A 14377-nucleotide genomic window follows, 5' to 3' on the forward strand; every position below is an offset into this window, starting at 1 on the left:
CATTTTAAAGCCATATATCAACCAATTTTTCCATCATTTCAAACCATGGGCCAAGGCTGGAAAAAATTTCTTTGGGCCAGAAAAAAATGGGTTTGGGCAAAAATGAGAACCATAGTCTAGTTGAGGGACCAAATTGAAAAAAACCTCACTTAATCACTCTCTTTCCCATTGACCAAAAAAAAAAATCACTCTCTTTCCCTCTCGCGTCTCCGTACCCAGTACCGACTGCTCCCACCAGTTCAAACAATGAACAGGTATGTTCTTCCACTTTTGAAAAGTTTAGAGCTTGTTCATTTTATTGTTAATTTTCATTCTAACCCTCTCTCGTTGGTATATGAGTATGCTAGGAAGTGAACGTGTGGCGTTTTTAATGGCCTTTTGTTCTTAATTTTCTTTCTTTGTATTACAGCGTTTTAAAGAAGTCTGTTTCAAATATCTATGCACTAAAAATTCCAAGGAAGTCTTTTTGTTCTAAGGTTGTGAAAGTTGCTGGTTCCACGACTGGAGAGCCTTCCAATGTAAGGAATAACTATCCCTCATATCAATGATTCTGTTTTTAGATTCATTTTATTTTTGGGTTCACATTTCACTATTCTAGCTTAGAATTGCTTCTTGTTATGACAAGTTTAGGAAAATGAGTGGAATTGACGGAGCAAGTTGGATATAGTTATTTTTTATATGGAATCTTGAGAATTTAGGTTCTGGCAGCTTCAAAGTTTAGCTCTATAATTTGATCAAAATTTTGGTATTGTGTATCTAAACTGGCCATTTGGCATGGATACACATTAAGATTGTAAACATGTTGAACATCTCTTCAGCTTTCTTATCTGAAATAATAGCTTGTGACAAGCTGTTTTTTATATAAAGTTTTACTTATAAACGCTATTTGCCCGCGACGCTATCCACTATATGACAAAGCGGATTTTCGCCTCATCGCGATTTGCCGCAATCCCCGATTAATTACACTGTTCTCTGAAGGATGTGATACTATTTCCCTTAACATAGGAAACAATAACGAAAAGCTAGGTAGACTTATAATTCTGATTATAGCTATGGAGAAAATTTTATTATATACTTGTTTGGCATTATGATTAGATTTTAGACGATGACCATTATGAAATTGTACTTTCTAGTCGTTGATATGAAATCTGGTTGAGATTTGATCAAGTTAAAGAGAGATGCGGAGCAGAGATTTGTTCCTCAATCACCACCATACCAATAACTAAAAGCATACTGCATAAGCTGACCCCAAAATGTCTAATCAGTATTACTATGGCTTATGCTGTTTTATCTATTATCAATAACTAAAAGCATACTGCATAAGCTGACCCCAAAATATCTGTTTACAAAAGCTATCATCCTATGTTTGTGGAGACACAAGTACCTTTTGGCCTGGATGCATTTCAAGCAGAAAAATAATATAAAATAGTCCATAACATTCCTCCCGTCACTTTAGCTGCAAGCTCTTGGTTCAAGTAGCAAAGCCATAAACAAAAAACAAAGAGTGCTGAGGTACCTACCACACTACCCATCTCAACAAACAAACTATGGCAACTAGTAGTCCCCTTGAATAACATGACCTTTTATTCGTGACCTTGAAAGACATCTCAAGCACATAACACAGGTTCAAAAGTCTTTGATTTTATCCTCATTGGTCCCCTCAATTCTCAAGCTGGTCTGCACAACACTGGACTAGCCAGTAACAAATGAAACACCTTTATGAATCCCTGAAGTCTTCAAATCCCAACTCCATTGACAGTAACACGATCATCAAATCAATACACTGAGAAGCAATACAAACAAAATCAGTATATTGATTCAATGACTTTGCATGTCGCTTTGAGTCACAGCCAGCAATGCAAATCAACTAGATTGTGAAATGATGCAAACCTTACTACAACTAAGGCCAGGTTTGGTAAGGTATATGGCAGGAGGCCCAATGATTTGTCAAAAGGCCTGTAAAGGAATCCTTCTAGAAGTTAGGACCACTAGGTGAGGTGAGCCACCTGTCACCTGATGGGGACCACTCAATCATCATAGGGAATATATGTTAGTTATGGAGAGAGGAATAGCCAGGCGGAAATTGGACTAGGACTAGGAGAGCAGAGCACTCTCGAATTGCTCTTATTCTACTACTGTATTTTCTTTCTTCTGCTTGTAATTTCCCTAATTCACTGCTTCTGGTTGTTAATCCCAGAGGATTCAGTGTTCTAGTAAATCTCAGTTACTCTTCCTATTGATTTTCTCTGGTACCTAATATTGGTATCAGAGCTCCCGATCCTGAGGGAGCTTGTATGGTGGTGACGAGAGCTGCGATGGAATCCAGAGTTGATGATCTCGAGCGATCCGTCACGTCGATGAAGGAGATGGCTACGGAGCAATTTGAGGAACTCCGAAGGCTCATCATGAATCGCGAGCGGAGGCGAACTCGAGGACGTTCCAACACACCCAGATTCCGGCAAGCATCGCGTGAGAGAGAACGCGAAGCCTCTTCACATTCCGGGTCGCGAACCGGGTCGCGATTTTCTGACCACAGCAAGGAGCGATTTGATCATCCTCATCGTGTCCATTTGCGAGCAGTAACGGGAAGGAGGGTGGATATCCCGATGTTTGATGGGAGCGACGCTTATGGGTGGATCAATCGGGTAGAGCGCTTCTTCCAACTCAGTCGAGTCGGAGAAGAGGAAAGGTTGGAAATGGTGATGATCGCCATGGAAGGGAAGGCTCTGGGATGGTTCCAGTGGTGGGAGGAGCAAGCTCCGGAGCGAGCTTGGGAACCTTTCAAGCATGCCTTGATTCGAAGATTTCAACCCACCTTGGTTCAGAACCCATTTGGCCCTTTGCTTAGCATTAAGCAGAAGGGTAGTGTCATGGCCTATAGAGAGAGCTTTGAAGAAGCTGCAGCTCCGATGAGAGGTGCTGATAGGGAGATTCTGAAAGGGGTGTTTCTGAATGGGTTACAAGAGGAGATTAGAGCAGAGATGAAGTTGTATCCTGCTGCTGATTTAGCTGGACTGATGGATAGGGCCTTGTTAATAGAAGAAAAGAACTCTGCTCTCAGGGGAGGAAAGACCAAGGAAGAAGACAAGAGAGGATGGAAGGATAAAGGAGGAGTTGGTGTCAAATTTTCCAGTAATGGGGAAAAACATTACAATTCTAGTTCAAGCTATGTTGGGAAGAACACTGCTGGGGGACAAGGACAAGAGGGCAAGACCACTCAATCCAAAGAGAGTAATGAGGGAAGCGGGAATGAAGCTAAAGTTCCTGAGAGGAAGTGGAATGATGGGCAAAGACTATCACAACGTGAATTGCAAGAGCGAAGTAGGAAGGGATTGTGTTTTAAATGTGGGGAAAAATGGGGAAAGGAGCATGTGTGCACTAAGAAGCATTACCAATTCATCCTAATTGAAGGTGAGGAGGATGAGGAAGAGGAGGAAATCTTTGAAGAAGCTGAGGATGGGGAGTTTATCTTGGAGGGCAAATTGCTACAACTGTCCCTCAACAGCAAGGAAGGGTTAACCTCTAATCAGTCTTTCAAAATCAGGGGAAGAATAGGAGGAAGGGAGGTGTTGATTTTGGTGGATTGTGGGGCTACTAGTAATTTCATTTCTCAGGAACTAGTTGCTGAATTGGGGCTGCAAGTGATTGCTACCACAGAATATGTTGTAGAGGTGGGAAATGGTGCCAAGGAGAGGAATTCAGGGGTCTGTAAGAATCTCAAAATCGAAGCACAAGGGATCCCTATTGTTCAACATTTTTTCCTACTGAGTCTTGGAGGTACTGAACTGGTTCTAGGTATGGATTGGCTGGCAAGTTTAGGCAACATTAAGGCCAATTTCAAGAACCTTACCCTTCAATGGGAGGTGCATGGTAGGAAGATGAGGCTGCAAGGAGACCACTTCAAGAGAGAAAACAAGCAATCCATGAGGAGTAGCAAGAAGCTTCAGAGGAGGGCAACAAAAGAGGAATTCATTGCTTATGATAGTATGTGTGCAGCCACCAAAAAGGAAGAGATGATTCCTCAACAACTTAAGGAAGTGTTAGTGGAATTCCCTGAGGTTTTCAAGACTCCAGAAGGGTTACCTCCTAAGAGGAAATGTGATCATGTCATCAGGTTGAAAGAAGGAGCAGTCATTCCACATAGCAGGCCCTATAGATATCCATTCTATCAAAAGAATGAGATTGAAAGGCAGGTCAAGGAGATGCTGAATTCTGGAATAATCAGAGAAAGCACAAGTCCATTTAGCAGTCCAGCAATCTTGGTTAAGAAGAAAGAAGGGACATGGAGATTATGAGTTGACTATAGAGCCCTTAACAAGGTTACTGTGCCTGACAAGTTTCCAATCCCCATAATTGATGAACTGCTAGATGAAATTGGGGCAGCAGTGATTTTCTCCAAGTTGGATTTGAAATCTGGTTATCATCAGATCAGAATGAATGAGGAAGACATTCCATAAACTGCATTCAGGACTCATGAAGGCCATTATGAATATCTTGTGATGCCCTTTGGGTTATCCAATGCCCCCTCTACTTTCCAAGCCTTGATGAACCAAGTTTTGAGACCTTATTTAAGGAAATTTGTGCTAGTCTTCTTTGATGATATTCTCATCTACAGTGCGAGTGAAAAGGAGCATATTGATCATGTGAGGGAAGTCTTACACGCACTTCAAGTCAATTCCTTGGTGGTAAACCAAAAGAAGTGTTCTTTTGGGCAAGAAGAGATAATTTACTTGGGACATGTGATTTCCCAGAAAGGTGTTGAGGCTGACCCTGACAAAATCAAAGATATGTTGAACTGGCCTGCTCCTAAGGAAGTAAAGGCCTTGAGAGGGTTTCTGGGTTTAACAGGGTATTATAGGAGGTTTGTGAGAAATTACAGCAAGCTTGCATACCCTTTAAATCAGTTATTGAAGAAGAACAACTTCATTTGGAGCAATGAAGCCAATCTGGCTTTTGAAAAACTGAAGGAAATTATGACAACTGTACCTGTATTGGCAGTACCTAATTTCAACAACTCTTTCATTCTGGAAACAGATGCCTCTGGCAAGGGGTTGGGAGCAGTGCTCATGCAAGAGGGGAGGCCCATTGCCTTCATGAGCAAGACACTTTCAGCTAGAGCTCAAGCTAAGTCTGTATATGAGAGGGAATTGATGGCTGTGGTCTTAACAGTACAGAAGTGGAGGCATTATTTGTTAGGACATCACTTTGTCATCCATACAGATCAGAAAAGCCTAAGATTCCTTGCAGAGCAAAGGGTAATGGGGGAAGAGCAGCAAAGGTGGATGTCAAAATTAATGGGGTTTGACTTTGAAATCAAGTACAAACCTGGGGTTGAAAATAGAGCAGCTGATGCTCTATCCAGAAAGATGCAATTTACAGCTATTTCTTCTGTCCAATGTGAAGAATGGCAAGATCTAGAAGCTGAGTTGTTGGCTGTTGACAAGTATAGAGAGATTATGCAGGAGATAGCAACTCAAGGTCATTATCCTATGGGGTATCAAATGAAGAAGGGGAAGCTGATGTATAAGGACAGAATTGTGATCCCCAAAGGTTTTGAGAAGGTTTCAATCATCCTTAAGGAGTTCCATGAATCTGTCCTAGGTGGCCATGCTGGAGTTTTTAGGACATACAAGAGGGTCTCTGCACTTTTCTATTGGGAAGGGATGAAATTAGACATCTAGGAATTTGTGCAAAAGTGTGAGGTGTGTCAAAGAAACAAATATGAAGCTCTCAACCCTGCAGGGTTTCTTCAACCTCTGCCAATACCATCTCAGGTATGGTCTGATATCTCCATGGATTTTATAGGGGTCTTCCTAAGGCTATGGGGAAAGACACCATTTTGGTGGTAGTAGATAGGTTCACCAAGTATGCACACTTTATTGCCCTCACTCATCCCTATACTGCCAAGGAAGTGGCTGAGGTATTCACCAAGGAGGTGGTGAAATTGCATGGTTTTCCAGCTACTATAATATCTGATAGAGACAGGGTCTTTTTGAGTCACTTTTGGTCTGAATTGTTCAAATTGGCTGGTACTAAGCTGAAATTCAGTTCTGCATACCATCCCCAAACTGATGGGCAGACAGAAGTTGTTAATAGATGTGTGGAAACCTATTTGAGATGCATGACAGGGACTAAACCAAGACAATGGCCTAAGTGGTTGAATTGGGTAGAATACTGGTACAATACAAATTACCATTCTGCAATCAAGACAACACCCTTCAAGGCTTTATATGGCAGGGATCCCCCAACTATTGTTAGAGGGGATATGGCTCGAACTCCAGTGGATGAAGTTAGTAGAATGACCACTGAAAGGAACCTGATATTGGATGAACTCAAGGGGAACTTGGAGAGAGCACAGAACAGGATGAAGCAACAAGCCAATAAACATAGAAGAGATGTGCAGTATGAGGTTGGAGACATTGTATACCTCAAAATTCAACCCTACAAACTGAGGAGCTTGGCTAAAAGGACAAATCAGAAACTGAGTCCTAGATATTATGGGCCTTACCCTATTGTAGAGAAGATTAACCCTGTTGCATACAAGTTGAAGCTTCCTGAGGGGAGCCAAGTTCATCCTGTTTTTCACATATCCCTCTTGAAGAAGGCAATGAGTGGAACAGTGATTAGCCAACCTCTTCCTAAGGTTTTGGCTGAGGACTGGGAATTAAAAGTGGAGCCTGAGACAATTGAGAACTTCAGAGAAACAGCAGATGGGAGCACTGAGGTATTAGTGAAATGGAAGGAGCTGCCAGAGTTTGAAAATTCTTGGGAAGAGCTCACTGCTTTGAAGGAGCAATTTCCATACTTTCACCTTGGGGACAAGGTGAGTTTTCAAGGGGGGAGAGATGATGCAAACCTTACTACAACTAAGGCCAGGTTTGGTAAGGTATATGGCAGGAGGCCCAATGATTTGTCAAAAGGCCTGTAAAGGAATCCTTCTAGAAGTTAGGACCACTAGGTGAGGTGAGCCACCTGTCACCTGATGGGGACCACTCAATCATCATAGGGAATATATGTTAGTTATGGAGAGAGGAATAGCCAGGCGGAAATTGGACTAGGACTAGGAGAGCAGAGCACTCTCGAATTGCTCTTATTCTACTACTGTATTTTCTTTCTTCTGCTTGTAATTTCCCTAATTCACTGCTTCTGGTTGTTAATCCCAGAGGATTCAGTGTTCTAGTAAATCTCAGTTACTCTTCCTATTGATTTTCTCTGGTACCTAACATGAAACCTCTGTATTTTCTTCAATTCTTTTAAAGCCATATCAACCGCAAACCAAAACTAAACACCCATTTGTGCAGCTCAATGTCACACCAGGAAGCAAGTGTCTCTATGGATTAACTTAACACAGACCAGAATCATTATTAAGTTGGGCAATTTGCCTTTACTCTCATGGCTTCGCTGCTTTTTGGATTAACAATTTAACACATATCATGATTATTATTAAATTGGGAAACTAATCTTCAGTCCCTAGCACATAACTGAATCATTATTAAGTTTAGCCACCTGCCCTCCCTATCCTGAGTAAAAAACTCGAGTTAATACTGACCAGAGATGTAAAGGGAAAAGTATGTGACATGACCTTCTTTTCTCCACTTTTTTACATAGATTTGTAACATAGATTTTAATTCTGTACTTTATTTTTGTCATATTGATTGAAGTGATGATTGTGATTAATATCACTTGATGCTCATCTTCTTCATAATCTTTGTCCATTGTCATCACTTCTCACATACTCCTTTTTTGTTTGTGTATTTTTGTATTATCATTCATAACAGCTTGTGCTGAAAGTTAATGATTTGCCAATGAGAATTACATTATTTATGGTCTGAAAATTGTATAGCAGCATGGGAAGAAGCAGAGTATAAGCAAAAGCATTCCAGAATATGATATTGCTATCGTTGGAGGTGGCATGGTTGGCATGGCTTTCGCTTGTTTCTTAGGTAAGTAATAATCTACTTGCAGAGATGGGTGTATCGTGCATGTCTTAATCTTTTGTCTTTCTGGTCTTAGTTTTGCCACTTCTCTCAGGTCAATATAACAAAGAATAGTTTCACTTTTCTTTGTTGTGACTGTGGAACTGATCTCTGAACTCTTATCCTAATCCTAAAAATGATTGATAATCTGCTTCATTATCATTACATGGTTTAAGTTGAACTCTGTGTACTTGGGTACTGTCCGTGGTCATTTTATATAGCTTTCTAAATAGGCAACTCGTGTTCCATACCACATCATGTGATATGCTATGATGGTTGTGAATTAAAATCAAACTAAGCAATCAGCTATAATGATTTACTGTAACATATCATTCGAGTATTGCTGCTTGCACTATCTAAAGTTTGAAATCATAATTGCTTTTTTTTCTTGCTAGGTTCCAGGTGAAATTAATAATAAGAATGGTTAGGCTGCTTGAGGATAGTATTTTGATACTGCTTTAACACCCTCCAAGTATTTGTATTTGATAGCTCTTGATGACTTGAGTTTTATCAAAGAAAGTATTAGAGCTTCTAATTGTCTTATACTAAATTTATTTGCGATTATTTTATAAAGATTGGTGTTCAACCTTTTTTCACTTGAGATTGATGAGGTTGCTTATTAAATTTTAATGTTGCATATGTTCACGAGCAATTTGTGCTTTACTCTCTTAAATATATCTTTGTTGTTGAATTACTTATGTCTGTGCTTGGTATTTTCTAATTTGGTATGAAGCAGGCTAAGAATGATTGTGGCAATAGTATTATTGAAAAATGAAACAGGTGGAAATAGTAAAAATATGACTAGCATACAATGAAAACAAATAATCACTTAATTTATGATAATGATGCTGAATGTATTACTTAAGTTACACAAAACCATTGAAGCCACAACTGACCAATTATTTTGTTCTTCCAGCAAGTATGCCATTGACGAAGCAGTTGAGTGTTGCAATTATTGATAGCAATCCAGCTCTGGGTAGTAGCTTGTGCATCAAGAAGGAAGACCCCCCTGATCCAAGAGTCAGTACAGTAACTCCTGCTACTATATCATTTCTTCGAGGTATGCAGTTCATAAGGTTTGATATTCACTATCATTAAGGTTACAATTTCAAATTCACTCTATTTCTAGTAATTAGAAGGATTCAGCTTGCTATATTCTTGATCTTTGATATGCATATCTTGTTCTAACTTGACTACTTTCTTCTTTTTTTCCTGATCATACAAGCCAAACTTTTGTTAAGAGAGAAAAGGAGGAAATACTACTATGCGGAGATTATGATATCATCCAAAACAAAGTAGTCAAGTTAGAACAAGATATGCATATCAAAGATCAAGAATATAGCATGCTGAATCCTTCTAATTACTAGAAATAGGAACTCTCCTCAAACAACCAAGAATATAACACCAAAAGGAAGAAATACATATTATCATTTCCATGTAAAGTTTTTGGTTGAAGAGACATTGTCATATACATGTGCATTCCACGAGTCACATTTCCGCAAGTTGTTCAGATTCCACATCTGACTATATAGAATAGAAAAGAGCATAACAAAACTATTTTGGAGAAATGGAACTACTGATATATATATGAAAAACTAAACTGACGTGTACAAATAAATACAAATCATGCTTGCTTAATGATAATCAAATGTCAAATTATTTTAGCGATGAAACAACGTTTAACTTTTAATCCTGAAATCATAGGTGTGTCAAATCTTGAAAGTTCTTCGTAGTCTAAACATCATATTCCTCACTCCTAAGAGATCTAATGGCATTCTTCTTTGCTTATTTGTGCAAAGCATGTGCATGTCAGAAAATTGAATCTTCCTTGCTTAGGTAACATGATAGGGAATGAAACTTATGATTTCTGTAGTGACTCTTAATACTTGGTCTATTTCCAGATGCCGGTGCTTGGAAATATGTTGAGCAAAATAGACATGCTTATTTTAATAAAATGCAGGTGTTTTTTTTTCTCTCTCTCTCTCTCTCTCCCATTCATTATAGTAATTTAAAATTTAATTTTTTTTCATGAATAGCTCAATGATGGGTATGACTTGACTGAGTTCTCAAAGTGAAAACTGCAAAGTTGTTAAGAGCTCATTTAGCGAAAGTGACCTAAATGTTGTGTTCATATGCTTCTTTCTCGTGTATATACCTTGTGTGATTGTTTGTTGGGATTTAGCTGTCATTTAGTGTTGCAATTTCTTTACCCATTTTAATCCATGAATGAGATCTCCAAGACAAGCCAGATGAATAATTCTTTCCAAAAAAAGGGAAGTGAGAGTTCATTTAAAATTCAAACATTTTCTACCCATGATGTCAAAACTGCACCAAAGTTGCTATGGCAAGGTGCATGATATATTGACAAATAGTTTTATTTAGAGTGAAATTTGGTTTCTGTCAATTGATCCATGTAACCAAGTTCACCTGAGGGTGGGTAGGTAAGCACCATTGGTGTCTGCTTTTTTCTGGAAGACTTGGTAGGTGCTGTTGATGGTGTAATATATTATTAATCTTTGTAATTTAGGCTCCTTTGTTTAACTAGTGACGGCTGCATTTTATGTGCTTCTTGCCTCAAGGATGTAGACTCTCCTTGTTTCCCGACTTCCAAGGATGCCTTTTTTCCTTTGAAACATTGTTTATTCTGTTATTGAAAATTTCGTTAATTCTTTTGTATCTCTCTGCAGGTCTGGGATTATTCAGGTTTCGGATACGTTAGATATGATGCAAGAGATGTAAATAAAGACTTTCTTGGGTAAGTATGGTCATCTGTTATAATAAAGTGAAGCTCTTTACAAAATAGCTATCGCATTACAAATTGCAGACACTTGATCACTCAGGTGCGTAGCAGAGAATAAAGTGCTGCATAGTGCCTTATTGTCACGTATGAAGGTACTCACATTGTCTGTCTGTGATATGCAGTATGTAACTACGTGACTAAAAATTATTCATAATTGGAATTTGGAAGCCGTTTTGGAGGATCCTCATTCACTATATCTTTAATTCTCTTGTCTCCTAACACAATTCTTCTGTGAAAAATGACTTTTTCTACTTTGTTATAAATGTACTTCATTAACTAGAAAGGCTAGCCTTTTCAGATTCTGTCTTCTTGTATGTTAATTTTACCATATACTAAACTACTCTCTGAATAGTAATCATGCTAGTACTAGTGTAAAATGTTAATGAGTAACAATATTGTCATATTGTTGTCTGTTCTATGTAATTCTTCTGTTTCACTGATATGTTTTGGCTGCTTCCGTGGTTTTCCTTTAAAAATTTTGCTTATTTCATTATTTATGAGTATAAGTTGTTATTCTAAGGCATGTCACTTACATTACATTGAGAACGACAAACTCATTGACAGGATTCTGATTTCGAGCAAACAATCTATCCGTTGAGATTAACTTCAATGACTTTGAATACAAACTCTATGTCTATGGTGGACGAGAATACAACATCTAAAGAACCATTGTCTGCTCAAGGTCACAGTGCAAAGCTGCAACTCAGTGATGGCAGTAGCATATATGGCAAGTTGGTGGTAATTTATACTTTGCTTATGTGCTGTGTTTCAAGGCTACAAATAGCAACAGAGTTATTCTTAATTTACATACTGGAGGCTGATTAGCAACTATCTGATTGTTATTCTTTAATATACAACAATTGGTGTCTAATCAAATAGATGCTTGTTTTGAAGGTTGGGGCTGATGGAGGAAAATCACGTGTTAGGGACTTAGCAGGATTCAAAACAACTGGATGGAACTACTCTCAGAATGCAATCATTTGCACAGTAGAGCATGCTTCTGAAAACCAATGTGCATGGCAACGGTTTCTACCTACAGGTCCAATTGCTCTTTTACCCATGGGTGATAAGTTTAGCAATATTGTTTGGACCATGAGTCCAGCTGAGTCAAACAACCGCAAATCAATTACCGAGGAAGATTTTTTGAAGGATGTGAATTCTGCTCTAGATGATGGATATGGACCTCGTCCTACATCAAGCTTTTTTGGAACTCGAGACATGTTCTCTTGGTTTAAAAAGGATGCAACATTATCGGCTAACGAATTCGTTGAAATTCCTCCAAAAGTAGTAAGATTGGCATCTGAAAAAATGGTCTTTCCTCTGTCTTTAAGGCATGCCTGTTCCTATTCATCAAAACGCGTGGTTCTTATAGGAGATGCTGCACACACTGTTCATCCTCTTGCTGGTCAAGGAGTTAATTTGGGTTTTGGAGATGCATTTTCTCTTTCAAGAGTTATTGCGGAGGGAATTGCTTTGGGTAGCGATATTGGAGAGGTATGTTTCCTATTTTTATGTAGAACTTAATCCTTGATTAACTATGTATATGTTGGTTAGATTATAAAGAGTTTTCTTGATTAACTATGGAAATGCAATATATTTATGTAAAATTGAATACTTTCATTCCAGTTGTCACTTTTGTGAACTCTACATGTCTAGAAGATTTTATCAGAAAGAAAGGGGAAAAACTGTTGTTATCAATCTTGCAGTGTTGTACCTAAGAAGGGTACTTAAGATTATAGATGCATGATAAATAAATCATAAAATACTTAAATAAATGCTAAAAATTAAGTGGTCAAAATTCTATATTAGAAGGGGAGCAATTAAGTGGTCAAATTTATATATTAAAAAAAGGGGAGCTTTGATGCAATGATCCGAGTTTCTAACACCTATGATTAGGAGGGTTTGTGTCGTGTAATCAGTTCATTGCAAATGGAAGGTAAAGACTACTTACAATAGGCTCACAATTGAGTCTATGACCCTTTTGCTACATCCTGCGATGGTAGGAGCTTCATGGCACTAGTTGCTCTTACTCAAATTAATATATTTTAAAAATTAGTAGAATCATAGAAATGAGAACTTGGGAATGATGTTTTCATAGTTAATAAAGGAATTAGTTCAAAAAAAAAAATAAAAATAAAGGAATTTTTACTGTAAAATCATCTGAATTGAAGTTGCCTTAGTCATTGAATCTTTTTGCTCATTGAATCTTTTTGCTGAATATCGCTTCCTTTATGAGACAACATGTGTATATCAGGAACTTAAGGATATAAGTAATAATGATTATTTCTTGTTTACTTATGTTGTTCTGCAGGTAAATTTGTTAAGGAAGTATGAAGCAGAGAGGAAACAAGCAAATATTATGATGATGGCGGTCCTTGATGGCTTCCAAAAAGCTTACTCTTGTGATTTTGGACCTTTTAATTTTCTACGCGCTGCAGCATTCCAAGGGGCAAACTCCATATCACCACTCAAAAAAAGTATCATTTCCTATGCTTCAGGAGAGCATAAATTGCCCATTTTCTTGTGAACGAAAAAATGGGGTTATCTTTTTTGGCTTAGCTAGGTGAAGTCTTTGAGAAGTACATTTTGCACTTGTCTCAGTCAATCCTTTCTTGTGCTAATAATGTCATATGTTGATCAAGATAAGTATTTGACAAATGTTCTAAGTCACCAAAGTATTTTTTTCTTCTCTTTTATATAAGTGGTTGTGTTTGTTTTATCTATTTTAATAATAGGGTTAAATATGTTCAGGGTCCCTGAACTATAGTGAGAAATCAGGATATGTCCCTAAACAAAATTTTCGTTGGTTGTCATCCTTAAACTTATTTAACCGGTTGGCTCCCATCCCTTTATCGGTTGGGGTGCTTACATGCACAGGTAAGTGCTGACAGGTCGATTTTTTTTTTTTCAAAATAAAATAAGTAATTACATTTTTCTTATTCCCCACCCCCCACCCCCCTTTTCCATTTCACATATGGTTTTCATCCTCAATCTACCTTAATAGTTTGCAACCCTAAATTAGTAACCTCTATTCCTCTTCGCCTAATCCTTCCTTTCTCTATCGTCGCCTTCGTCGTTCCCGGTCTAGTGTGACGTCGTCGCACATCTGATAAAGGGAAGAAGATTGCTGCAACATGTGATAAAGGGAAGCAGACTGCAACATCTGATGTGCAAGATGATATTGCTGGGAAAGAGAAGAAGATTGCTAGAGGGAAGAAAGTAAGTGATGCTGGGCAAGCGAAGAATGTCAAACACAAAGCTTCTGGAAAGGCAATGAAAGTTGCTGGAAGTAGGAGGAGTGCAAGGATTAGGAGTGGTGTTGTGAGAAACACCAACGGTGTTAAGAGAAAGTTGGAGCCTATTGTAATTGAAGATAACGGTAGTGATGAGTCATGCAATGGGGTCCACTTCCATGATAGTGAGGAGGAGAGGGATCTTGGCATAGATGATGGGCTTTACATGCCTGAGCAGGATGATGTTCTTCGCAATATGATTCAAACTAGTTTTGGGGCCAATGCTAAGTGAAACAATGACACTCTTAACTTTTTGGAGATAATTTATGTACACTTGGTGACGATTTTATTTGCCCTTTAAGTTGAAT

At 38.4% G+C, this 14377-nt stretch overlaps 1 protein-coding gene across 3 annotated transcripts; it reads left to right on the plus strand.

Annotated features, from left to right (window-relative positions):
* Positions 1–134: 134 nt before the first annotated feature.
* On the plus strand, positions 135–13495 carry LOC130718140 (uncharacterized). Of its 3 annotated transcripts, XM_057568628.1 has the most exons (11): positions 135–254; positions 410–518; positions 7844–7943; positions 8893–9036; positions 9878–9936; positions 10664–10731; positions 10817–10868; positions 11341–11514; positions 11671–12063; positions 12149–12270; positions 13088–13495. In XM_057568628.1, the coding sequence occupies exons 1-11, from the start codon at positions 247–249 to the stop codon at positions 13089–13091; spliced, it is 1233 nt and encodes a 410-aa protein (XP_057424611.1). In that variant the 5' UTR covers positions 135–246; the 3' UTR covers positions 13092–13495. The 3 variants fall into 3 exon arrangements, with proteins under 3 accessions (XP_057424611.1, XP_057424607.1, XP_057424608.1); XM_057568624.1 differs by having other exon boundaries at positions 11671–12270; XM_057568625.1 differs by having other exon boundaries at positions 7847–7943; positions 11671–12270.
* Positions 13496–14377: the final 882 nt, after the last annotated feature.

The sequence above is a fragment of the Lotus japonicus genome, chromosome 5 (assembly GCF_012489685.1).
Source record: "Lotus japonicus ecotype B-129 chromosome 5, LjGifu_v1.2".
Classification (NCBI taxonomy): domain Eukaryota; kingdom Viridiplantae; phylum Streptophyta; class Magnoliopsida; order Fabales; family Fabaceae; genus Lotus; species Lotus japonicus.

Bases quoted from the DNA above. Each gene is read 5' to 3' on its own strand.
- LOC130718140 (XM_057568624.1), top strand. The intron at 7,944-8,892 runs GTAAGTAATAAT...TTGTTCTTCCAG, and splicing joins GGCTTTCGCTTGTTTCTTAG to CAAGTATGCCATTGACGAAG. The intron at 10,869-11,340 runs GTACTCACATTG...ACTCATTGACAG, and splicing joins CCTTATTGTCACGTATGAAG to GATTCTGATTTCGAGCAAAC.